The sequence below is a fragment of the Grampus griseus genome, assembly GCF_964374135.1.
Source record: "Grampus griseus genome assembly, chromosome: 8".
Taxonomy (NCBI): domain Eukaryota; kingdom Metazoa; phylum Chordata; class Mammalia; order Artiodactyla; family Delphinidae; genus Grampus; species Grampus griseus.
The window spans coordinates 66,457,458-66,483,240 of record NC_139002.1 but is presented as its reverse complement, the minus strand read 5'-3'; the positions used below and the strand labels follow the sequence as shown (position 1 = coordinate 66,483,240).

The 25,783-nt window shown below is 47.7% G+C and overlaps 1 protein-coding gene across 1 annotated transcript in view; it reads left to right on the top strand.

The window, feature by feature from the left end:
• Nucleotides 1-25,783, top strand: part of GALNT18 (polypeptide N-acetylgalactosaminyltransferase 18) — a 359,182-nt gene that overhangs the window by 283,567 nt on the left and 49,832 nt on the right. The window contains exons 8-9 of the mRNA XM_082659572.1: nucleotides 1,148-1,285; nucleotides 6,772-6,867. Of these exons, the coding sequence (XP_082515698.1) occupies nucleotides 1,148-1,285; nucleotides 6,772-6,867 (234 nt within the window). The remainder of the gene's footprint in view (nucleotides 1-1,147; nucleotides 1,286-6,771; nucleotides 6,868-25,783) is intronic.

Genomic DNA, 25,783 nt, shown 5'->3' with positions numbered 1-25,783 from the left:
GGGCTTATGTCTCATGAGATACCACGTGCCCCTCTGATCCCTGGCTCCATGGTGTCGTCCTCTGAGATGTCACCCGTCGCCATCTGATCCCCCACTGGAGGGACCCCTTTGCATCCTCTGCTGTGGCATCAGCTCTTTCTCAGCTGCTTCTGTGCCCTGTTCAACAGCTGGGGTGCAAGCCCAGGGCTTCCCCTCTGCTCTGGGACCACAAGAAACATAGGAGCTTCTCTCTCGCTCTCACTCAAGGACATATCCATGTCTCCATGTCTACTCCTTGTCTGCTGCATGTCGATGGCTCAAGGACCACCTCTCTGGTACACCTGGGAAGTGAAAGACACAGTGCTGTCTATGCTAAGCCCCCAGGCCTAAAGAGATAGGCTGCTTCTCCCATAGGGACTTGGTCTTAAGAGGCAGAAGGGCAGGCTCCTAAAAATGCGCTGGGTAAACTTTAATGCACAAACTCCAGACCCAGGTTGATTGGGTTCAACTCTCAGGTCCACCACTTATTAGCTGTGGGACTCTGGGCAAGTCACCCAGGAGGTCACTTAACCTCCCTTTGTCTCAACTCTTCATCTGTAAAATGAGGATTATATAGTACTCCCTCATAGGTTTGAATGGCACCATGTACATAAATTTAATATAAGTAAAATATAAATATATGTGCCTGTCTCATGCAGAGCACAGCCTGACACACTGTGTTATGTAAGACTTAGCTGCCATGATCCTTAGGAATAGTAATATAATTAGCATTATTCCATCTTCAACTCTTTCCCTTCCCTCTTCCTCTCCCCTAGCAGTTCAGAATCTCTCATCTTATCTCTTGAGGGAGAGAAAACCTTAATCAGACTGTATTCTTCCCATTTCTTTCACTTATACAAAGACTATAGCTTTTTTTTCTTTTAGTAATTTTTAAGGATTTGCATCTTTATTTTCAATGGCCTTTGATGACGGTCCCCATCAGTGCTGGTCTGATGTTTCACAGACCAAACGGGGACAGTTATGGGGCCAAGGCACACGTTGGGAAGTGCATGAGTTATATTCCCAGGTTGTCCCTTCACCAGACAGTCTCCAGAACCATGGTTGGGGAGGTTCAGGGAAAAGCTGTGCCCTGGTGGTGGCTGAATCTCTGTGTTTGCATCCTGTGCAGGACTCAGGAATCGACATCGGGGACATCACTGCAAGGAAGGCTCTGAGAAAACAGCTGCAGTGCAAGACCTTCCGGTGGTACCTGGTCAGCGTGTACCCAGAGATGAGGATGTACTCAGACATCATTGCCTATGGGGTGGTAAGGAGCTCGCCCCTCGGGGTTTCGCCCAGATGCAGACAGAGAGCAGGATCAGAGAGAGGTGTGGAGAGTCAGGGAGGGGGAGAGCCTCTTGTCCCCCAGTATGGGACGTGTGGTAGACCTGTGGACAAGAGGCTGATTTCTGGAGCTGAGTGTGAGGCAGCCTATGCTTTCATAGCCCAAACCTCTCCATTCCCTTGAGAGAGGTGCTTAGTCTCTCCTTTACAGTCCTAAGCAATTCAGCTCTGGCCCCAAACCTGCATATCCCACTTAATAAAACAAAAACCTGAAGTCAGGTTAAGATTGCAAGACAACGTAACAAACTCCACTGTTCCTCAAGCATGGGTGCCTGAAGTTCTACCAACCAGCCTTCATGCCTCCCCCACCCACGGGGCTATGTCTTTCACTCACACAGAGCCTCCTGGTAAGGCATTCTGGGAAATATAACCTTCCTGAGTTGCTGTATTTTGAGGGATGTTTTAGTACCACTTATTGATTGGCAGCGAGCAGTTCCCCCAGCAGAGGCAGCAAGATGGAGGAACAGAGCAGAGGGTTTGGACCTGGTTCCTATCTTGACCCAGCCACTTCCTGGGCAAGTGTCTTAATGTCTTTTGTCCTTAGTTTCTTCATACGTTAAGTGTGGTAAAATAATACTGTCCTCGTGGGTAGAAGAAAGTCTCAGATACATAAATGTATTTTGTGTCTAAGGTTAAAATACTCTGAACATTATAAACTCTCCCATTCTTCCAATATCCCCAGGACCATACAACTCTTAAGGTATTTTCAATACCTGATTGATTTTTGGATATCTCACCTGGTTTTTGCTGACTGAACACATAAAGATTTTCTATGACAGTTAAGCCCTCAAAACTATCCTCTGGGGCCACCTGCCTTACCCCCACCCCCTGCTGTGTTACAGATGGGGAAACAGAGAGGCAAAGTGACTTGCCCATATTCACGCAGTTAATCAACAGTGAAACTGAATCTGAAACATCAGCTTCTGATATCACTGTCATTCCTCCCTTTGCAGTGTCCCCTCAGACCTCTTAGATACCCCAGGATGAAAATTTGAAGGAAGAACTGAGGCCTCTTCCTTTGATGACCTGTGCTCAGAACTGAGTTCAAGGCCTGCCTTGGCAGGAACATTATGGGTACAACGTCAACCTGGGAGGAGAAGAATCCTTGCTGAAGGGTTGGCCTCAGTGTTCCCTGGGGGCCTCCCAACTCTCACATCCTAGGATTCTAAAGGAGACAGAGCCAAGGTCCCAGGAACTCCCCCCTTCCCACCCTCCTGCAGGGCCTCTGTTGTCCCCGGAGGCCAACCTGTAGGAGGGGGTCATATCTTCCCACAAGAGTCCCCATGGCATGGCTGACATGTCCTGAGAGAACCGCCCAGTAGCCTCTTGCCTCTCCACTTCCCAGGCTGGTATAATTCAGATGTCAGAAAACTCCTCAGCTGGCGCCGCCCAGCTGTTACCTGAGGCTCCAGATCCTGTCATCACCGTGGAAACACACTGGACTGTGAGGTGCCCATCAGTCCCATCTACCTCCCCAGAACCATCCTGAGGATGCGGCAGTTACTGGTACCCCTACACTCAGCCCATAGCAAGTTGTGTGTGCTGCTTGGCCACTGTTGAACCCAGCCCAGACAGAATAGTTATGCTACTGTGGCTCCAGAGAAACTATTGGCCCAGACCTCTGGGAGCCAGGCAAGCTTCTGGATTCATGGTCTCACCAAGCTATCAGCTGTAGCTAAAGAGTATTAGCCAAACTCAGCCAGAGAAGCGGGGAAAGCAGTAACGGTGGAGGTGTATGCACGCAGCCATTGCAATTCTGGGTCTTGGCCCAGGGCGTTCTTGTCTTCCAAGCAAAAGGGTCTCATCTTATGAGCACATACAGCAGGTTTACCATGTAGTCTCCTCACCACCGCACCCAGAAACCTTTGGTTGGTCAAATAGTGAGTGGCACATACGGGGTTGTGATCCAGATCCGTCTGAGTCCACAGCTGGGGCTGTGTTCACTCTGTTGTGCTGAAAAACCTCCACTTGCCATCCCAGAGGGCTGAGCTGTGGCAGCCGTTCCTGGGCCTGGCGGGGGTCTCTGACCCCCTGCATGTTCATCTGCCAGCTTCTGTTCAGGGCCCAGCCAGCCCCCCTCCCTCCTGCCTCCTCAACAGGCTGGGTTCTTACGTGAGCAGAGATATGCTTGCTCGTCCAGGAGCATAATGAACTCTTAATGGGGGCAGTAAGGTGACAATGGGCAGGGCAGGATGCAGCACAAGAGCAAGAGGATTTCTGGGGTGAATCTTTCTTCCTGGTGATTACTTTTGTTCTGAAATGGAAGGACTAGATGTCTTCTCAGGGGCACGTTGTGTTTTTTTATTTTTCTTTTTCCCTTCCAACTCATGCCTAAACTGCATTGTTCAGGTCAAATAACCCCCTGGGATTCTCAGGCCATTGTCAAGTCTATATAACCCTGCCCATTAATCCAGTAATAGGTCCCACTAATGCCTCCTGCAGGCTGAAGGGCCTGTGGGCCCTGCTGTGTGGGCATGGGCATCCGCCTGGATCACCGAGCTCCGGGCCTGGGAGACGGCATGGCTTTGCATAATCCCAGCTCTGGTGCTGACAGTAGAGATAGAGCAGCATCTGGAAACAGACATGCCTGCTTCTGAACATTAGCTTTGCTACTTAATCACTACGTGACCTTGACAGTTTGCAAAACGTGAAAGGTTATAGTCACATCACTTCATGGGGCGTCTTTCACAGTCTCAGGATCGTCTCCATTTGCATGATGGAAAGAGCTTGGACTTTGGAGACCGACAGACTCCAGCTCTGCCATTTGTCCAACTATGATGCCATCCATTCACTGTTCATTTTCTTCATTCATTCACACATACTTACTGTGTAATATGTGCCAGGGCTGACCCACGTCGCAGGCAGTTAGAAAGCCTGAGAGCTAGTCTGGTGACTGATAGAGGAGACGGGCAAGTGGAGAAGTGACAAGAATACGGCGTGTTAAGTGCTGCAATCAGAGAAATGGAGGTGGTGGCCTCACACCCAGATGTGGGTCAGGAAAGGCGTCCAGAGTGACAGAGAAGCTGAGGACCACAGGAAGAGGAGGATTCAGTCAGGGAAAAGAGACCAGGGCAGAGGGTCCATGCAGTGGGAACAGCATGACAGACCGAGAGGTGTGCAGAGCTTCCTACTGTAACACACTTCTTGCACCCTTAAAAGAGATAGTATTACCGATCTGGCTATGTTATTTTGAGAATTAGGTGGGATAACGCATGGAAAGCACTTCACCTGGGACCTGGCACATAGATGCAGTCATAAAAGCTAGTTTCCCTGAACGGCCTTCAGAAAGGTTATAGCGGTAATAATAGTAGCTAACAATTATTGCACGTTTGCTATTTGTCAGGCCCTGTGCTGAGTACTTGTAGATATTGTTTCAGTTAATCCACAAACCTGTGAGGTTGGCACTAGTATTATCCCTATTTGAGAGTGAAGGAAACAGATGAGGAATTATGTTGCTTTGTCCAAGGCCACACAGCTGGAGCCAGGATTCTATCTCAGCCCTCTCTCCCAGCTTCCTCAACAGACCACCTACTTAATGGGGGGTGGATGACACAGAGCCAAGGAGGACTTTATCAAAAGGCACCACCCACCCCTCATTCAGAGACCAGCTTTGGGGATCCAGGGGAGATCCAAGTCTGACATCAGGGCTTTCTGGAACTTTCTCTTTGCAGTAGAAGTTAGCAGGTCTCACTGATGGATTACAGTGTTCGGCTTCAAATGTGACACCCGCCCCTCCATGGGCTGTGGGAGAAGTCCAGAGAGTATTTGCATATGCTCCTCCCACACAGGCCAGCCACGTAATTGGTTTATGATAGAGGATTTGCTGCATCGATGCTTCTGGGGCCCTGCCTAGGGAGCTGACACATGCTCATATTTCTGCAGAACCCCTAAACTTCAAGTTTGAGATTGAGCTGCTATCACCCAGTAAAGGAAAGGGAGCTCGAGAGAAAAAGATTTGCCTCTGTTCCTTGTCGCCTGTCAAGAACAGGGGTCGCATAGAGCACACGTGGGCCTCTGGTTATCTGTTCCATTTCGCACCCCTTAACTGGGTTCACTGCACTCCTGCCACGTCCATCAGGACTACGAAAACTTAGCTGCTGTCTGCCTCTGGCCTTCCCCAGATAGATGACCCACCTGTGGCCCATTGCCCTGGTCTCCCCTGGATTCTGATCTCCAGCCTCCTGTTGTGAACAGAGTGCTTTGATTGCTAAGAAGAGCTTGAAGCTAGCTCAAGTTTAGGTGGGTAAAGATACCACAAACTCTCGCATGGGCTTAGGAACTAAAATACAGCTGGACATGAGCACTTGAGCTGGGAAGCCACTCAAACCGCAGCGGGGGCAGGATGATCTCTCTTGTCTCTAAATCTATCTGCCTCCTGCCTCATCTCCTTGATCACACTGGATTCCTCTGCTTGCACATGGCCCAGCAGATCCACCACACCCAGTCTAAATGGCCTCACCATCCTAGTGGCCAGCACCCACTGACCACGGTGTCTGGTCTCTCATCTGGACTCCTAGGACAGAATAAGAGGATCATGAGATAGTCACATTCCAGAAAGAGAAGGACCAGGAGAGGGGAGGAAAGAAAGACAACTGTTAATTCATTCTAAGCTATTTGTTGGTGCCTGCCACGGTCTACTCAGCTATGGCATGTGAGCAGGACCACGTGGACCATAAGCTGCCCTTTCCAAAGGCTGAGGGTGAGCTTAAGCCGGAAGGGGACATTGAATACCTGCTTTCCTACCTAGATGTGGTAAGACTTGGTTCATGGTACCCAGACATTTGTTCTGTTGATTGCCATGTGCTTGTAGGTGAGGATAAGAGATACCTCTCTCTTCCCCTGCTCCCACTCTGGCCCCCTTCTCTCTTATTCTCCCACCAGACCTCCCACTCTGGAGAGCCCTCATCAGCTGGGCCTCCGCTGGGGCCTGGCCAACCACTGCTGGATTTGCAGGAAGCAGAGAAGGCCTGGTCCTAGAGGATATCCCAGGCCCCCAAACAGCTGACACGTTTCTTACTTCCCTCAACCCTCAAGAACAAAGACTTCTATCCACGGACTTCTGAAGGCCATTATGCCACCCTTGTGCAAAAGGAGGGGGTGAAAAATCTAGTAGCGTCTCGTGTGTGTGCATGCGTATCTTTTATTTTTACCTAGACTATCCCAGCTCCGCAAACCCAGCTTGCTGTGTAACAGCATCTAATGCTTCCCCTCCAGAGGAGGCTGGTCTTTCCTCAGCACCTTGATGCAAGGCAAAAGCTGGTGCTTGTTGGTTTCCATAGTATTCAGAGGGCCTCAGATTGATTATGGAAGCAGAGCCTGTCTCAGTGGAATGCTTGTTTCTCCTGATTTAATGCACCTGTTTCTCTGTTCCTTTCTCTCCGGTGTGGCCGCCTCTCCCCTGGTGTTCAGCTGCAGAACTCTCTGAAGACTGATTTGTGTCTTGATCAGGGTCCAGACACAGAGAATATTCCTATCGTGTACATCTGCCACGGGATGACGCCCCAGGTGAGTGCTCTGAGAGCTCCCCATGCACATGTGTGTCTGGTGTGGGGAAGGAAAAGCTAAACTCTGTCATGGCTACTCTGGGCCCAGAGGCCTTGGGAGCTTTTCATTAGGAAGTATCCTCATGAGCAAAAAAGCGAGTCATACCTGCCATGCTTGGAAGGAGTCTGAAGGAGCAGATGCTGGGTTGCCAGGACCCCCTGGGGTGGGGCACAAGGAAGGCGATACATCTCTAAAGAGGAATACCTGCCTCCGTTGGGGAGACTGTGCATAAATTACAGCCCTGGCTCTTGCAGCCATGCCTTTCCCTAGCAGGAGGGAACCCAAAGTTCCCCAGGCTCCCTGATGTCTCAGAGTCCCTTCGGAGTGCCTCTTCACAGCCTCAGGCTCTGCCCTTTAGTAGATCATAGCTGGGACCACAATTTATAGCCATGAGATCCTTTCTAGCTCCTCTGACTTTCTGGTGGAGAATAAAGGGAAGCTACCAGGAAAGTAAGTTATCCCTCCAAAATTCTCCATTCATAGCCTAGGCTTCAGATATCTGAAGAGGTTGTTGAGACACTGGCAAGAGAGATGGTTTATTCAACAGAGTACAGTGGGCAATTCTTGACCAAGAGTGCCATAGACTGACCTGTTATGACTTGACATTTTCAGAGTTTACTTACCTTACCTCCAGAAGTGTACAATGATTTTTAAAAGGTATCTTAGTATAGAAGATGCGTATATTCGTGCAATTGCAATTTAGCGCTTAAAAGAGTTGTTACCTGCCTAAACACACAGCTAAAGGAGATTGCGATGTGTGTGTACCTGGTATACGATGCCGAGACTTCCCAGCAACTGTCCACTGTGATCTCCACCACCTTGTCCTTTCTGTGGGCCAAGCTGCTGTGACATCACTGAGTGGTCGGTCACAGGTCAGCAGATCGCACTGCCTTCACACCACACAGTATAGCAACTCATTCTCCATTATTACAATGGTGTGACATTTTTAATGAGTGACTATTTTTATGTAAACTTATTATTGACATAGAACATATATACAGAAAATAGACAAATGATAAGTGTACAGGATTAATGAATTTTCAGGGCAAACACACTCATGTAACCAGCACCCAGGTCAAGAAAAAACATTGCTTGATTTTGAATTTTATGTAAATGGCATCATAGGGTATATGCTTTCTCATGTTGGCATCTTTCTTCCATCATATCTGTAAAGTACTTCCTTACTGTTACGTGTAGTTGTAATCCGCTCATTTTTGTTACTATGTAGTATTGCATCTTGTGGATATACCATTTTCACTATATAGTCTACTGTTGATGGACAGTTGGACTATTGCCAGGTTGGGAGAATTATGAATACTGCTGCTGTGAACATCTTGTCCATGTCTTTTGGTGCACATATGTACTAATTTCTTTTGGATTTATACCTAGGAGTCGAATCACTGAGCCATAGGGTTGACATATGTTCCTTTTCTTTTTATTAGTTATCTATTTTATACATATTAGTGTATATATGTCAATCCCAATCTCCCAGTTCATCCCACCCCACCCCCCAGCTTTCCACCCTTGGTGTCCATATGTTTGTTCTCTACATCTGTGTCTCTATTTCTGCCTTGCAAACCAGTATATGTTCATTTTCTGTAGACAGTACCTACATTAGTCTGCTAGGGCTGCCATAATAGAATGCCATAGGCTGGGTAGCTTAAACCATAGAAATTTATTTTCTCAGTTATGAGGCTTAAAGTCCAAGATCAAAGTGCCAGCTGAGGGGCTTCCCTGGTGGCGCAGTGGTTGAGAGTCCGCCTGCCGATGCAGGGGACACGGGTTCGTGCCCCGGTTCGGGAAGATCCTACATGCCACGGAGCGGCTGGGCCCGTGAGCCATGGCTGCTGAGCCTGCGCGTCCGGAGCCTGTGCTCCGCAACGGGAGAGGCCACACAGTGAGAGGCTCGCGTACCGCAAAAAAAAAAAAAAAGTGCCAGCTTTCTGCTGAGAACTCTCTTTCTAGCCTGCAGATTGTCGCCTTCACGCTGTGTCCTCACGTGACAGGGGGAGAATAAGCAAGCTCTCTGGTGTCTTTTTTTTTTTTTTTTTTTTTGCGGTACGCGGGCCTCTCACTGTTGTGGCCTCTCCCGTTGCGGAGCACAGGCTCCGGATGTGCAGGCTCACCGGCCATGGCTCACGGGCCCAGCCGCTCCGCGGCATGTGGGATCTTCCCAGACCGGGGCACGAACCCGTGTCCCCTGCATCGGCAGGCGGACTCTCAACCACTGCGCCACCAGGGAAGCCCTGGTGTCTCTTCTTAAAGGAACACTAACCCAATTGGATCAGAGCTGTACCCTATGACCTCATTTAACTTTAACTTGAAGATTTGGGAAATTCTTAGCCTGTTCACTTTGCAAAAAAATGAGAAAGCTTCTTCTGGAGAGAATACCAAGAGTGTGAATGAACAACCATTTGATTAAGAGATCATGGGTGGGATTCATGGACTTAATTAGTCATCTCACAGTAGAAGGCATCAGTAGAGATGGGCTTATACCAGCAGAGACACTGCCAGTTTGAACTAGAGAAAAAGTGGGGCAGAGTGAAGGAACGCTATTGGATTCTTGGATTTTATAAGATGGGACCACATAGCTATTCAGTTGTGAACATGCACTATTCCTCAAGAAAAGGGAAGAATAGTACTGAAGGTGATGTAGAGATCATCAGGGCTGCCACTCCCACCACAGGCCCAGGGGTAAGGCCATTCCCTCAAAGGATAGGCCTCCTGCTCTGGTTTCAGTGGGCAAGGATGACCCAGTACCAGAGGGGTAGGGCCAAAGCAGCGAGCACCTTGGGTGGGACCACTCCAGAGAGCTGAAGGGGCAGGCGGCCCTGCAGAGACATGAGGGTGATGCTGCCACCCCAGTGGGCCTGGAGGGCAGAGTATCGAGACAAAAGATGATTATTCTTGAGCCTTAAGATCGAGTGGAATTTGTCTTGCTGTGGTTTGGGCTTGTTGGGGCCCATCGACCCTTTCTTCCTTTCAACTTCTCCCTTTTGGAACACGATCATCTATCCTATGCCTGTCCCACCATCACATTTTGAAAGCACATAACTTGTCTGATTTCACAGTGTCTTAGCTGGAGAGAAATTTTGCCTCAGGATGAATCACACCTTGTGTCTCACACATATCTGATTTAGATGATATTTAGATGATATTTGGACTTTAGACGAGTTGATGCTGGAATGAGTTAAGACTTTCGGGGCTGGCGGGATGAAATGAATGTATGTTGACTGAGAGAAGGAAAGGAATTCGGGGGGCCAAGAGCAGAATGCTATTGACTGAAATTGTGTCACCCCAAAATCCACGTGTTGCAGTGCTAATCCTGACTATATTCGGTGTAAGGAAGTAATTAGGTTAAATAAGGCCATAAAGTGGAGCCCTGATGTGAGAGGATTGGTGTCCTTCTAAGAAGAGCCACCAGAGAGCTCCTCATTCCCTGTCTGTCTCTCTCTGCCACGTGAGGACACACCAAGGAGGGAGTCTTTTGCAAGCCAGGAAGAGAACTCCCTCACAAGAAACGGAATGGCAGCACCTTGGTCTTGCACTTCCAGACTCCAAAACTGTGTGAAAATAAGCTTCCGTTGTTTAAGCCGCCCAGCCTGCGGCATTTTGTTATGGCGGCCAGAGTCATCTAAAATACTGTCAGTTTTCCAAAGTCGTTGTGTTAACTTTTACTCCCACCAGCCATATATTAGAGTCCTAGTTATTCCCCGGTCTTGCCAGCATTTGGTACTGTCTGTCTTTTTAAACTTCTAGACAGTACGGTGGGTGTATAGAGCTATCACATGGTAGTTTTAATTTGCATTTCTCTGATTATAAATGCATCCAGGCACCTGAGTCTTCAGTTGTTCTTGAGTGTGAGTCAAGATGGCCAGGTCAGAGGGAGTTGGGTCTTTGTGTAAATTCCCTCTCTGCTTTGTAATGCCTACGACCAAGAACACAACAGGTAAACTTTCTTTTAACAAATCTGTGTGGAAGTGTGCAGGGTTGGTGCTTATCTAGGGCACTGACCGAGCGTCAGGTGTTTCCTCTGTGGGATGATGGCTGTCTGCTCAAGCCGAGGCTGCCGGTCTGCCGGGTGCAGATGATTCAATACGGGGCCGCCTGTGTTGTCAGGAGTGTGGATTCTGGAGCCAGCTCGCCTGAGGCCAGATGTCAGCTTTGGAACTTTCTAGTTGGGAACCTTCGGGCAGGTTTTTCCATTTGGGCCTGTTTTTTTAATCTGTAACTTGTGGATTAATAACGGTATATACCATAACGGTTGTTGAAAGGGTGTAATACATTTAAATAGTGCTCAATAAATGTTAGCTATTAGTATTGCTATAATGATAATATTATTATTATCACTGCCCATTGAGCCTTGCTCAGTATAAATACCCTCCAGTTTCTAACTCCAACCCACATTGGACTGACTTTCCTTGGCCTCATGTGCCATGTGCCGTAGGTTCCTGCTCTGGTCAGAGCCGACGCATAGACTACGAGAGCATTTTGCTACAGCAGCAGAAAATGCAGGGGTGTAGGGGCGAGGGCAGTGAATGAGGCGTCAGGAAGCCTGAGTCCTAGGCCTGGTCTTGCCACACATTTGCAATGTCACCTTAACCCTCTCTGGACCTTTATTTTGTTTTATTCTTTTATTGAGGTGTCCTTTCACACTAAAGTACACACATCTTAGGTGTGCAGTTCAATGAGTTTCCACATGTGTAGACGCTGTACAGGCACCACCCAGATCAAACTCATCGCCCCAGTGGGCCTCCTCATTGCGCCTCTTGGTCAATACCTCTACACAGAGGTAATGACAATTCTGATCTCTAGCACCACTGATTAGGTTTGTCTGGGTCTGTATTCTTATCTGCAAGCCAGGAAGTTGGACTGGCCATCTCCAGGCCCAGCTTGGCCAGTTCTGACAATCTGCTTACCTCGAATTCTTTTGTTCTGAAATTCAGGTGGCCTGGGAAGCTGTGAGTTTGTGCTGTGCTTGCCAGGAATTCTGGGAGCTGCCTTCCCTTGATGCTTTGTAAATCAGCTTCTTGATGTGGAGCTGCAGCAAGCAGACTTGGGTCCCCCTCCCCGTTCCCCACAGAACCCTCGTATAAGTGGGCTGTATATGGAGCAACCCCAACTGGGCCCTGTCGCCCTCTCCTACCAGGTCTGCAGTTGAGGTGCACAGCCCAGAGGTAAGGAGGCTTGAGACGAGCCTCAAATCACACACACTTCCCAGAACAGAGAGGTGTAGGTACTCTGCCGTGGCAGGAGTTTGTTGAGTATGGCCTTCCCAGTGAGTTGGGAGAGCTGGGGAGGACTGGGTCATCCTGGAGATGGGCTGTGTATCCTTGGCGGGAGTTCATGCATCCACTAGGGGTGGACATGGGTACGGGGGTAAGCGATGGGTGAGGAGGCAGGGCCTCTGGCTCTCAAGGCTTCCCAGAGGCATCCACTAGCCCTTAAGAATTTCATTGGCTCACGGAAGAGACGAGAAAAGGAGGAGCTCAGAGATATCACCTTAGTACAAGGTCAGGGTACATCTCAGAAGGGGACTGTGGACAGATACAGGCCTCAGGGATACTCTGAATCTCCCAGAATTGGTCCAAATTAAGTGCTCAATATGCATTTCCAGGAACATTTTCCCCTCCTACTAACAGCTCTCAGCAAATCTCTTGGTACCATGGCCACAGAGGTCAAGGAGAACCCAGGGAAGTTCACAGATGGGCCTGCCACGTCCAATTATGCAGGTTGTGCACTGTACAACTCCAGAGGAGGGATGTGGTACCTCACATTGTTGTCTGGGGAACAGAGACCTGCCCTAGGTGACAGTCTTTCTGGGCTCTGTTATGAAACCTCACATGTTCCTCCCCGAGCATCACACTTGATAGGAAGAGTAAAAATGTTGAAAGGCAAATGATGAGGTATAGAGTGGTCAAGAACCAGACCACCTGGGTTCAAATCCCAGCCCTACCGCTTACTAACCTGGTTCCCTGGATAGATGTCATAACTTCTTTGTGTCAATTTCATAACCTATAAAGTAAAGATTATAGTAGTGTCTACATTTTAGGATTGCTATAAGAATTAAATAAATTGGTGCACGTAAAACACTTAGACAACAAACCTGGTACACAGTCATTGCTTACTAAATATTGGATAATTATTACCAGATTGGTAAAGAGATTCAAGACCATGTCCTTACGAATGAGAATTGTTTAGCCTGGAGAGGAGCAGATTTAAGAGAGACATGAAACTTCCAAAATTATAAGGACACAGATTTTTTGACTGAGTGTAAAGGAAACTTTTTCCAGTCATTGGCTCAGGCAATCGTGGCCTCTCCGTCATCAGAGGTGGCGGGCTCCAGGGGCATTGTGCAGGGTTCCTATGTCATGTGGATGCTTAAGCTGAGAAATCCCTAAGGGCACCCCCACCCTGAAGTTCTATGACTTTTTAATTCATTACCTTTTTAGATTTTTCTTTAACGAATGAGAGTCCATAATTTGCCAGATACTGCTCTTGGCCTTGCGAGACAGTGATGAGCCATATGGAAGTCGCTGCCCTCACGAAGTTGCCATTCTAGTGCTGCAAACAGACTTTTCTATATCATTTCGTCCTCAGTCTTCAACCCAGCCAGGGCTTGAACTCTTTCCTTTCTTGGGAATTATGTATATGGCCACAGTTGAGCTGCATGCCTTGGATTTCAGCCAGGCAAGAATGGTGAAGGAGGAAGAGGACGAGAAAGCAGGACTGCGACCTGGTCAAGTTCATCTTGCCGACTTTGAGGATGAACTTCCCTTCGTTGCTTCCTTCATCCAAATTTCTAAGGTTTTTTCATTTGGGGTTTTAAAATCAGAGAGAACCTGTATCAGCCAGGTAATAATCAATCCCCAAACCTCACTGGCATTAACCAAACAAGTTAATTTTGTCAATTCAAAAAAGTAAAACATTTTACATTAAACATTAAACAAATTAAAATGAACAAGGGATAAAAACGTATTTAACTCATTAATAAGGGAAACAGTAAGCAGGTACTGAAAGTATTTGAGGAACTCAGTATCTGTAAGCATTTTCTAAAAAAGAGTGTTAGAATAGGATTATAGATTAGATACAAAAGTAGTTAATGTCCTACAGGGAAATAAAATCATAGCCTTTAATGTGATCTTTTCTACCCAGACAGGAATCTAGAAGTTAACGTTTAACTTCATAGTGTCTGGGTACTAATCAAAAGGTAAATAATAAAGTCAAACACAGGTATATTCTCTTGGAAAATTACATACTCTTGGGTGGGCTTGTTAGACGATGCTCCAGTTATGATATTTAAAGGCTAGGTAACCTCCCGTCCTTTTTTGCCTTATTTCCAGGTTTTAGGTAGTTCTCTTAGTCTTTTCACAAAGTTGGCTAAAGGTGGGGTGACTCTCCAGGCCCTTAGTGACTTGGGTACCCTTGTGGATTCACAGTCGAAGCACATGGACTTTCCCCCCAGTTATTTCCTAGAGCAGCCGTAACAAAGGAGTGCAGACTGGGTGGCTTAGAGAACAGAAATTTATCATCTCACAGTTCTGAAGGCTAGAAGTCCAAGACCAAGATGCCGGCAGGGCCATGCTCTCTCCAAAGGCGCTAGGAAAGGATCAATCCCAGGCCTCTCTCCTTAGCTTCTGGTAGTTCCTTGGCTGGGGGCGGCATAACTCCATCATCACATGATGTTCTCCCTGTGTGCTTGTCTGTGTCCAAATTCCCCCTTTTTATGAGGATGCCAGTCATATTGGATTAGGGGCCACCACTCCAGAATGACCTCATCCTAACTTAAATAATTACATCTGCAGTGTAATTGTTTATTACACTTATTTCCAAATAAGGTCACATTCTGAGGTACTAGATGTTAGGACTTCAACATATGAATTTTTGAGGTACGCAGTTCAACCCCCAACACCCTCAAAGAGGAAAAGTGTGACTAGAAACCTGACTTCTGTGCCTCAGACGAAAAGTGCCTCACATCGCTTCCTGTCACATTCGACTCACCAGAGCTATCACGTGGCCCTGCCTCACTAGAAGTTAGAGTCTTCTGGGTGCCCAGGAAGCCTTGTCTCTGCCACACAAAGTTAGGTATTTTCTAAATCACTTCCTCCTCTGACAAATAAGAAAACAAGAAAATGGCAACTGGGGATGGGAACTACTTGCCTGGGGTCACAGCACAATCTACTGGCCAAGACAGGTCTAGGAAGGATGCCTGTATTTTGTGTTCCATTTTCTCCTCCAGTTTCATTCATTCATTCATCAAACACATGCTAGGTTGTCTTTCAGGAAGTCCTCATATTTTGAAAAGTTTCATTTCCCTTGAAGAACAAATTTGGTCTAGTGATAGAGTGGCATTGTAGAGTAACTTATAGTGGGGCCCAAAGACATCAGAGACCCAAAGGCAGCTTGGACGAGGAAGAGGGGTGGGGTTCACCTGTTTCAACCCTTTGAGAGATTCTGCTTAAACGTTGTTTAAAAAGTTCACTCTGATAGCATTGTGATATTCCCAGGTCTCGGAGAAGGCCTTGGGTGGGAGAAAGCCTAGTGTAACTAATCAAATTAGTGAGGTGAAGTTGCTGCTAAGCATGCTAATTGGTTAATGAGTAAATGTAACCGTTTTATTTAAATTAGCAGCAAATTTCAAGCAATCCTCAAAATAACTGAGAATATTAGCCCTAACTAGTGTAACAGCCTGGAAAATTTCTTCTGCTGGGAAAAGTGCAACAATGGAGTCTCCCCACAGGCTCTGTTTATTCAGTCGATCACTCATTCACTCACTCATTCCTTCATTTGCTCATTCAACAAACATGCATTGAGTATTATGTTAGGCCAAGAACTGTGAGAGGCAGAGGCAGCTTTACCCAGGTCCCTGACCTGGAAGAGCCCCGATCTAGAGAGGGAGTTGGACACTTAGAAATTACCGTTTATACGGTGCAACCTACGGCCCCAAGCCACTTTCTCATTAGGCCATCAGAGGAGAAACGGGACAAGAAAAGGTCTGAAGACCTCTCCCATTCTTTCTGCCTGAATCTTCTAGACTGTAAAAGACACAGGGGGGAAAAAGTGCTTTTTCCACAGGAAGGTAAATTTTTGCCTGTAGAAGAAGGAAGATGAAAGGAACTTAAATTCTTTCTAAAGTTTTTGAAATACTGAAGCTGCCACGTTTATGCTTCAGGAAGTGCTTTTTGACTCAAGGTATAAACATTAGAACTGAGTTGAAAGAAGTCTTCTATTTACCCCGTAGATGAGTTCCCTGTTAGATCAGGTAATGTGTTTAAGAGAAGGAATTGTAGATGGAATCTGTTGCCTCTGCTTTTTGGAATTTCTAGAATTTCTTCATTTTTTTCTCACTTGGCTCTCCATGCATATACACACACATGCAGAGAGAGAGAGAGAGAGAAATGAGTGGGAAAACTAGCTTATTTCTCTGTCTGCTAATCACTGTCTAGAAACTGCCATTCCCACGTGGGGTCACGATAAAGCCATCACTACTGGCCTGGTCGCCAGTGCTCCCAAGGCCAACGCATGCGGCATTAGAGGCCCTTCCTGAACTGTGCTTGCACCCCCAGAACTTTCAAGTAACATCTGAGAGACAGCTGAAAAGTTTTACTTTGTGGGACGAGAATTTAGCTCGCCAGCCACTTCTCTGCGACCTTTGGCAGACTTCTTCACTTCTCTGCGATTTATACCTATAAATAAATGAGAATGCCAGGCACCAAGTGGTTGTGAGGTTTTGAAAAACTTCCCTGAGTTTGTTTCTCGGCTTCTCGTGTGTGGTTTTATGGCCCAGGCATCAGCTGAGGACTGTTAGTGCAGGGCCCCGACTGGATTACGGTCCTGGGGGAGCCTTACCCTGTCCTGAGACTCTGGCTGGCCACCTCCAGCTCTGCATTATTCCGGGACTAATCCAAATAGGATTATTTGGATCTCATTTTCTTAGTACATCCTCTGCATTTAATATTTTATTTTATATTTCTTAGAGCTTCCGAATGCTAATTTGGTCATATTTTTTGGTAATTCTATAAATTGTTAACTCTTCCACTAAAGTAGAGATTGACCATGGTAAGATACAGAGCAAAATAGTCCCTTGTCTCTGACCCAAGAATCTTGTGTTTTCTACCAGCATCTGTTAGGTTAGCTTGTTAGTAGGGTGAAGTCTCAGATCCTTCACAATTCTTTATTTTAAATTGAAGTATAGTTGCTGTACAATATTATATGTTACAGGTGTACAATATAGCGATTCACAATTTTTAAAGGTTATACTTCATTTATAGTTACTATAAAATATTCGTTGTATTCCCCATGTTGTACAATATATCCCTGTAGCTTATTTTATGCCTAATAGTTTATACTTCTTAATCCCCTACCCCTCTATTGCCCCTTCTCCCATCCCTCTCCCCACTAGTAACCACTAGCTTGTTCTTTATATCTGTGAGTCTGTTTCTTTATGTTATATTCACTAGTTTGTATTATTTTTTAGATTCCACATATAAGTGATATCACACAGTATTTGTCTTTGTCTGACTTAGCATAATACCCTGCAGGTCCATCCATGTTGCTGCAAATGGCAAAATTTCATTCTTTTTTATGGTTGAGTAATATTCCATTGTGTGTGTGTGTGTGTATAATGTATGTGTATAAAATATATATATTATATACATATGTATGTGTGTGTGTATATATATATATATACTGCATCTTCTTTATCCATTCACCTGTTGATGGGCACGTACATTGCTTCCATATCTTGGCAATTGTAATTAGTGCTGTTATGAACATTGTGGTGTGTTCTATCTTTTCTAATTAGTGTTTTTACTTTTACTTTTTTTGATAAATACCCCAAAGTGGAATTGCTGGGTCATATGGCGGGTCTCTATTTATTAGCCTCTGAGCTGTAGCCTCACACGTTTCCAGGGGCCACCATTCCTGTGGGACACAGAGTAAGTGGGGCCTCTGGGGTGAGGCAGTGTCTAGCCCTGGGACGCCCTGCTTCTTGCACATCCTCTGGACAGCCGTCCCTCAGCTCCTCCCCTCGGCCCTCTCACTTCTGCAGTGTAGGCTGCTTGTTTGAGGGGGTAGCTTTTGCTCCAGAGGGCCCAGGGCAGTGATTGATGCCCTCACAACCTTGGGGTCAGGGGAGGCTGGGATCTAGGCCCAGTTCTGCCCATAGCACATGTGTGATTGCGGCCAGTGACGCAGTCTTTCCAACGCCAGTTATAATCCAGGAATTGGGGCTTCACTGAATTATTATGCGGGCTCTGTTGGCCCATATGTGACAACACCTAGCCCAGTGCCTAGAACATGATGTTCGGTGTGATTGTGTCACACTCGAGGGCAGCCTCCCACCACTCACCTGCCATTCTTGGAGAGCTTTGCCTCTCAGGCCTCGGGCCTCGGGGATAGGTCACTGAGCCAGCATCCAAGGAGCTGAATTTGGAACCCGACTTGGCTTTGTGGCCTCTTACAAGTCACTTCACCTCCCTGAGCCTCAGCTTCCTGATCAGGAAAGCGGGGGTGGGTGCTGAGATTTCAATCAAGTAACCAACTCCTATGTGCCTGGCACCAAGCCTGGCACGGAATGGGGCTCAGTAACGTTGGCTTCTTATTCTAATTAGGGCAATCTCTCAACAGTTTGGGGGCGCTTGCTAGGCTGCCTAAGATAATGCTAACGACAGCTTACATTTATTGTTTACTGTTTCTAGGCATTTTTCTAAATGCTTTGTGTGTATAATCTCGGTGAAAACCCTCAAGAGCCCTGGGAAGTAGGTACTGCTATTACCCCATTTGTACAGGGGAGAAACTGGTCACATAATTACCAAGAGGTAGCACCTGGCTGGAAACCCTGGTTGCCTAACTGGGAACCCACGCTCCAAGCCGTGGCTCAGGACTGCCTCCCTGGTTTCATTAGATGTGTGGCCTCCACTCTCAGGAAGTTCTCTGGACAGAGACAGGACAATAAGCCCCTGTTGTGTGGTGTGATGAAGGCTTGGCACCGAAGAGATGTTCAGGGCACACTTGCTGGATGAATAAAGGCTGCAGTGAGAATACAGGGAGGGAGTAGCCGATCTAGCCAACCACCAGGCATGTTCTTCTTCTTGGGTTCTAAAGGAAAACCGAGTTTAATTTGCAGTTTCCTCCCTGAGAGGACTTACGGCAGGGTCCAGAGACTGGGCTGAAGGAGAATTGAAAATACTACCCAGTCAACTCTGTCCTTCCCACCCACCATGGGCCAGGCCACGGAACACAGGCGAGTCAGCTCTCTGGACTCATGAGGGCTCTCTGCGCATGCCCTTGCCTGTGGAGCTCCTGCTTTGCCCTGAGGAACTGGGACGACCATCTCCCCGTAGGATGCGGACCCCGAGGATGCTCCAGCTGTACTGTGCCAGTTTATATAAGGGACTCGAGCATCCGTGGATTTTGGTATCCGCGGGGGTCCTGGAATCAATTCCCCACAGATCCTGAGGGATAGCTGTCTGTATAAATGTAATTGTCATCACAGCTGATGGATATATACGTGAATTGGTGTACTTGTTAGTGGTCTCTCTCCACCACTACCTCGTAAGCTCCTTGAGGGCAGGCACTTTGCTCTGTTCTCCAGTGTATCCCTGGTGCCTAGCACACTGCCTAGCACAGAGTAGGGTTCAGTGCACCTCTGATTAGCAAATGGATCTGTTCATAAAGTTGTTCATAAAGACTTTTTAGTGAATGAAGGTAGTCTTCATAACACGACCTCCTAGCAGCCTGCCCAGACACACTGGCTTTGCCACTTACCAGCCTTAACCCAGAAGCCTGACCCTTCATCTGTAAACTGGAGTTAAACTCACCTATCTGATAGACTCTATCAGATAGAGGTTTTGTGAGGGTTAAATGGAGAAATACATAGGGTGCTCGGCACTAGGCATGGCGCACAGTAAGTCCTCAATTAATACATCATCATTGCTGTTACCTTTATTGGTAGTATGAGTTATTATCAGTCAGGATAGGCTCTGGCAGGATCTGTACTTCCTTTAGACCTGGTATCTTTTCATGGAGACCCAGGGATGGGAGCTTGAGAGATGTGCCCTCCCCCACTGGGGTGGAAGCCAGATCCTTGTCACTCTTCTCGATGAGGGCCAGTTGCTGTGGGTACAGGTTGGACAGGAGTGGGGGCTTCTCCTGCCACCAACACTTGTTGACACACAGAGCGGGCCTGCCTTTCCGTTTGACCCCAGCCCCATGCAAGAGAGACTCTCAGACCCTAAGGGTTGTCCTACTGGCAGGGCTGTACTAACACCCTCCCCGCCGCCCCCGGAGCTTTCTGTAACTCACTCCCCCACTCAAGCTGGTTTTGCACAGCTGCATCCAGGAGAGCCCGGGATAAGAACAGCAAGCCAATGACAGAATGTAAGTCACAAGCATTTCATCTCAGGAGAGAGACTGCTCCCTTTTGTTCAACCATTTGGAGCAGGAAGTGGGGAGGTTTCCCCAGAGTCTATACCAGTGCTCTGCAGCCCTTTGCGCAAAGTGCCGGCCATTAGGAAGTGGGCTGCTCCTTGCTGCGTTTCTAAGTAGGGTGTCGGTGGCATTTTGGGTAGGGCAGTTCTTCGTTCTGTGGGACTGTCCTACTCAGTGCAGGACGTTTAGCATCCCTGGATCCTGACCACCATCAACGTTGATGTGGAGCCAAAACATCCCCCGCTCATTTCCAAAGGTCCCCCGGAGGAGGTGTTACCAGCCCTAGCTAAGAGTGTGACGAAGAAGGAGTATAAGAAATAGGCTTGGGACTTCCCTGGTGGCACAGTGGTTAAGAATCTGCCTGCCAATGCAGGGGACACTGGGGTGGGCCCTGGGGTTGGAGAGGAACTTCTGCCTCTGAGGCTCAAGGGCAGGATGGAGGGAGGTTCAGGAGGAACACGTTTGCAGCTGTCTTGCAAGTAAAGCAGGGGGGATCTGGATGCATTAGAGAGTAGAGGAGATTTAGGAGCCCTGCTTAGGGGAAGTGGGTTTTTTTTTTTTGCGTTACACCGGCTTCTCACTGTTGTGGCCTTTCCCGTTGCGGAGCACAGGCTCCGGACGCGCAGGCTCAGTGGCCATGGCTCATGGGCCCAGTGGCTCCATGGCATGTGGGATCTTCCCGGACCGGGACACAAACCCATGTCCCCTGCATCGGCAGGCAGACTCTCAGCCACTGCGCCACCAGGGAAGCAGGGGACAGGGGTTTGAGCCTTGGTCCAGGAAGATCCCACATGCCGTGGAGCAACTAATCCCGTCGTGCGCCACAACTACTGAGCCTGCGCTCTAGAGCCCACAAGCCACAACTACTGAGCCTGTGCACTAGAGCCCACGAGCCACAACTACTGAAGCCTGTGCACTTAGAGCCCCGTGCTCCACAACAAGAGAGGCCACTGCAGTGAGAATCCCGTGCACCGCAACGAAGAGTAGCACCCGCTCACCACAACTAGAGAAAACCCACGTGTAGCAACAAAGGCCCAATGCAGCCAAAAATAAATAAATACATTTATTTTTTTAAAAAAAAGAAAGAAAATATCTTAAAAAAAGAAAGAAATAGGCTTGGCGATTTGGGAATGGCTGGTGGCACTGAGTGGGGATGTCTGAATTGTGTTTATATCAGGGAAGCTTAAGGATATGCTTGTCTATTTCAAGAAAGTGCCTAAGTAGATGTGTTCAGAATATATCATGGGCTGAAATGGATTCTTATATTTGATTTTCCCGACTAACTCCATTGTCACTACACTGCCTTTGCCCCAGCTGCTTTTCCTGAAATCTATTCATTGCTGCACGTTAGTCCTGCCAGCGTCGAGTTTTAGTGGAATCCTTGAGGTTAGCACTGTGTTAATATACTGGGAATTTCAGCAGAGCTGTGCTCTCTAAATCAATCACCAAAACAGCTTTTTTTTTTTTTTTTTCTTGCTCAAAAATACACTACGAAATGCAGGAACATGTGTGGGAGTGGAGGTTGACTTGGGTGAAGGACACACGTAAAAGGAAAATTTCATAACATTTTTTTTCTGCAGGAAAAAGGTCTTAATTCTTGTAGAACTGGGCTACAGAACACATTTATGTCTCTGCCGTATCTTTAGCTCCTCAGAACATCCTGGGCTACTCAGAAGTCACTCAGTAATGTTTGCCTGGGGCATTATAGGTACTTAACAAATACGTGTTGGATACAGGAATGACTAAATTCATGGAAAATTTAAGCCTTTTAAGTGATGACCGTGGTATGGACTGATCAGTATTTACCTTCTCAATCCCCCTGGGGGTTTCTAGGGTGTCAAGGTTCGCCACAGGAGTGTAGACTTCTCTTCCCCAGAGTTTGCTCTGAAGGGAGGGAAAGGGGCTGCCTATTAGAAGTGGGTGGGGTTGAGATAAGATAGGTGTGTATTAAGATTTGCTTCTTAAGGAAAGCAATAAGGGAGCATGTTTTGAGATTGATGGAAAGAAGTCTATAGAGAACAAGCTCTGATAGATGGGGAGGGAATGAAGCAATATTCTCAGGGTGGGGACAGGGCAAGATGGGAGAGGATGGGGTCCAAGGCCATTGGGGTGGGCCCTGGGGTTGGAGAGGAACTTCTGCCTCTGAGGCTCAAGGGCAGGATGGAGGAAGGTTCAGGAGGAACAGGTTTGCAGCTGTCTTGCAAGTAAAGCAGGGGGGATCTGGATGCATTAGAGAGTAGAGGAGATTTAGGAGCCCTGCTCAGGGGAAGTGGTTCAGAGGCTGGGCAGGCACTCGAAGAAGGTACACCAGGTAATGCTGCGGGGCACCCTCGACGTTGAAAGCCAGGAGCTTGTGATGGGTCTAACTTGCCCACTTCTGTGATTTTTTTTGGAGTTACAGAAAGCTCCACCTCCAGGGAACGGGTGTGGAGAAGGTGTATGAGGCTGCAGAGGTGGGGTTTACAGGGTGTCGAAGGCAAAAAGGATGAGGAATTAAAGACTTGAAGGTGCTGGCGACGGGTTGACGGCAGGAATGTGAATATAGCCTTTCTAGGGAGCTGGAGAGGCCAGGAGGGAGAGGAAGGCAGAAAAGGTTATTATTCCGAAGGTCTCAGTTAGCTTGGTGAGCAGGCATTTGGGAAGTAAGAGAGGGCGTAATCAAGGTTAAGATTTCAGGGGTATAGCAGTTCGGGCACTGAGAGCTGGGGTCTGGATGTGAATGGCCCTCCCTGGAATTGAGGCCATGGCGCAGGTTGGGTCATTCATTGATTGGGACTCTGAAGTCTTGCTGGTGGGATGTAGAGGAAGCTGTGGGCCTGATGCCAAAGACCTTGATGGGTGCGGTGGGCTACCTGGTGAGAACAAAGCTGGCAGAGCGTGGTGGTGTCTAACGTCTGTGCTTAAAGAGGAGATGCTTTTATACCAGAATGTAGGAGCTGAGTGTGGAAGGAGTGCTACAGGGAGAAGAGAGTGTCAGCTCCATCTCATGTCCCTGATGAGAGAATCAGCAGGTTCGAAAGCACACAAGAGTGGTGGTACCCTCCAGGAAGAGCTATTTGGGAAGGGACAATGTGGGACTGCATCCTGCAGGCCTGTAAGCCTTGTAGTTGCCCAGCCTCGAGACCAAAGAAAAAGCCCAGAGACAGCAACAGAGACATCAGTGGATCATTGGGCAGGGGGATCTTACACAAAGTGTCCTGGAGCAGCAGCCCAGGGTGTGTAGCAAAGGGTGGACAGGACATGGCAGCAGGCTTTGCTACTCAGAGGAGAAGGAGGCTACCATTTATAGGGCAAATTGATGTCAGGTACGCTCATCAGTTCCAGGGGTTAATTAAGCCCTATAATTAAGAGGATTGGATAGTCATGTGAGTGAAGCAGGGACTGGTCGAGCAGGGGATGTACAGAGAGCAGGAGAACAGCCATCTTTAAGGACCTAACCATACACACAGGCAAAGGCCCCGTCTTTGAAAGACACTGAGATTTTGATAGGTGTTTTCAGAAGACTCAAGGTGAGGCTTAGGAGGGAGGCAAACAAGGGAAGATTAACCAGGAAAAGAAGCACAGAGCATATCAGGGGGTGAGAGGGGGTGAGAAAGCCCCATACAGACAACACAGATTAAACCTTAGGTCCCCATGGGAACTGGGAGGGTGGGAGGAAAGGGATGGCAGAATCAAACTGGGGGAACCACCTCCCCTTTACTGCAGCCACTGCAGTCACCCTCGGTCCCCAGCTTCTGCGCTCAGGACAAAGCACCCCCTCCCAAAGCTCTCTCCATCCCCACGGCAACAGAGATCTGTCCCCATCACGTCACACTGCTTTCAGTCCAGGATCAGCAGGGCTCCATGGAGCCTCTGCTCTGCCACAGAAAAGGGGTCAGAGTTCCAGCTGCCAAGGGGAAAAGAGGGCCAGGTCTTGGAGACCTTGAGAGGTCAGGGAAGCCTTCCTGGAGGAGGAGCTGCGCCTGGACCTTAAAGAAAGAGTAGGATGGTGGAGCAAAAGCAGAGCAGGAAGAGGGCTTCAGGAGTGGGGCACACAGGTGGAAAGGGATGGAATCGAACCTTCCTTTCTTTCTTTAGTAAAGAGCAGGGTATCATAGTGGTTGAGAGCTGGGCTTTAGAGCCAGGTGACCCGAATTCAGCTCCCAGCTCTGCCACTTGCTGTCTGTTCATTTACCTCTAATTCTGTTTCCTCACCTAAAAATGGAGATGATAATACACCCACTTATGCCGGGTTGTTTTGAGGATGAAATAAGTGTGTTTGTAAAACAGCCTCCCTGACACACCTGTGAAATGAGCTATCTGGATCAGTACACTTTTGCCACATAGCAAACCACCCCAAGATTTAGTGGCTTAAGACACATCCATTTATTTAGCTCAAGATTCTGAGGGTCGATAATTTGGGCTGGAATGTGCTGGCCCTGTCTTCTGCTGGTCTCAGCTGGGCTCAATCAGGCAGCTGTGGCCAACTGCTGGTCAGCTAGTTGAGTCAGCTTCTGGAGGTGAGCTGACTGTCAGCTGAAGTGAGGGAGCTTCTGGGCCATGTGTGGGTCATCATCCCAGCTGCTTCACATGATGGTGGTGACAGGGGTTTCTAAGAGCAGCAAGAAAGGGCAAGTGCAACCGCATGAGTGTTTCTCAGGTCTCTGCTTGCATCACGTTTGCTATGGAAATGTTGTCAGGGGTCAAAGAAGTTACACGGCCAAACGCAAACTCACGGGGCAGAGAAATAGACTCCATCTTTGAAAGGAGGAGTGACGAAGTCACATTGCAAAGTGGTTCATGTGCAAGGATGGGGAAAATCTGTAACTATTTTTATTATATATCACAATGCCCTATTGTGTTCACTTTGTATTATTTCATTAATTCACTCATTCATTTGTTCACTCATTCATGTAAAAATAATTACTGAGTACCTATCTTGTGGGATGGCAAGAAAAGGAATCCCCAAAAGAATGGCCTCAGTTTCCTTGTCATAGTGCAATCCATCTGGCATTGCTGTCTGAGGTCTGTGACATCCAGTAAAGACATGAGCTGGACCTTTTTCCCCAGTAAATCAGGTTATACTCTTTCCAGAGAAGAGGGAGATGAAGTGGGGGAAGGTGTTAGAGCAGGTGAAATAGAAAGATTTATATTTGCAAATTAAAATGAGATACCAGTATTTCATCCCCAGGAAGTCCATTTTTCTGGGCTAACTTCTCCCTGCTGGAGCTTAACCCACACGTTTTATTAGTGTGATCTTTCCTCCATCTTCCAGATCACTGAGGTTGCTGGTGACTCCAGATCTCTATTGACCACAGGTTAAAAACTGTTAAACACACACACACACACACACACACACACACACACACACACACACACGCACTCCCCTGGGAACATTCTAAGATTTTTCTCAATTCAGTGCAGGATAACAGCTGTGGTATGCCAGCAAGGGACTAAGCCCCTCATT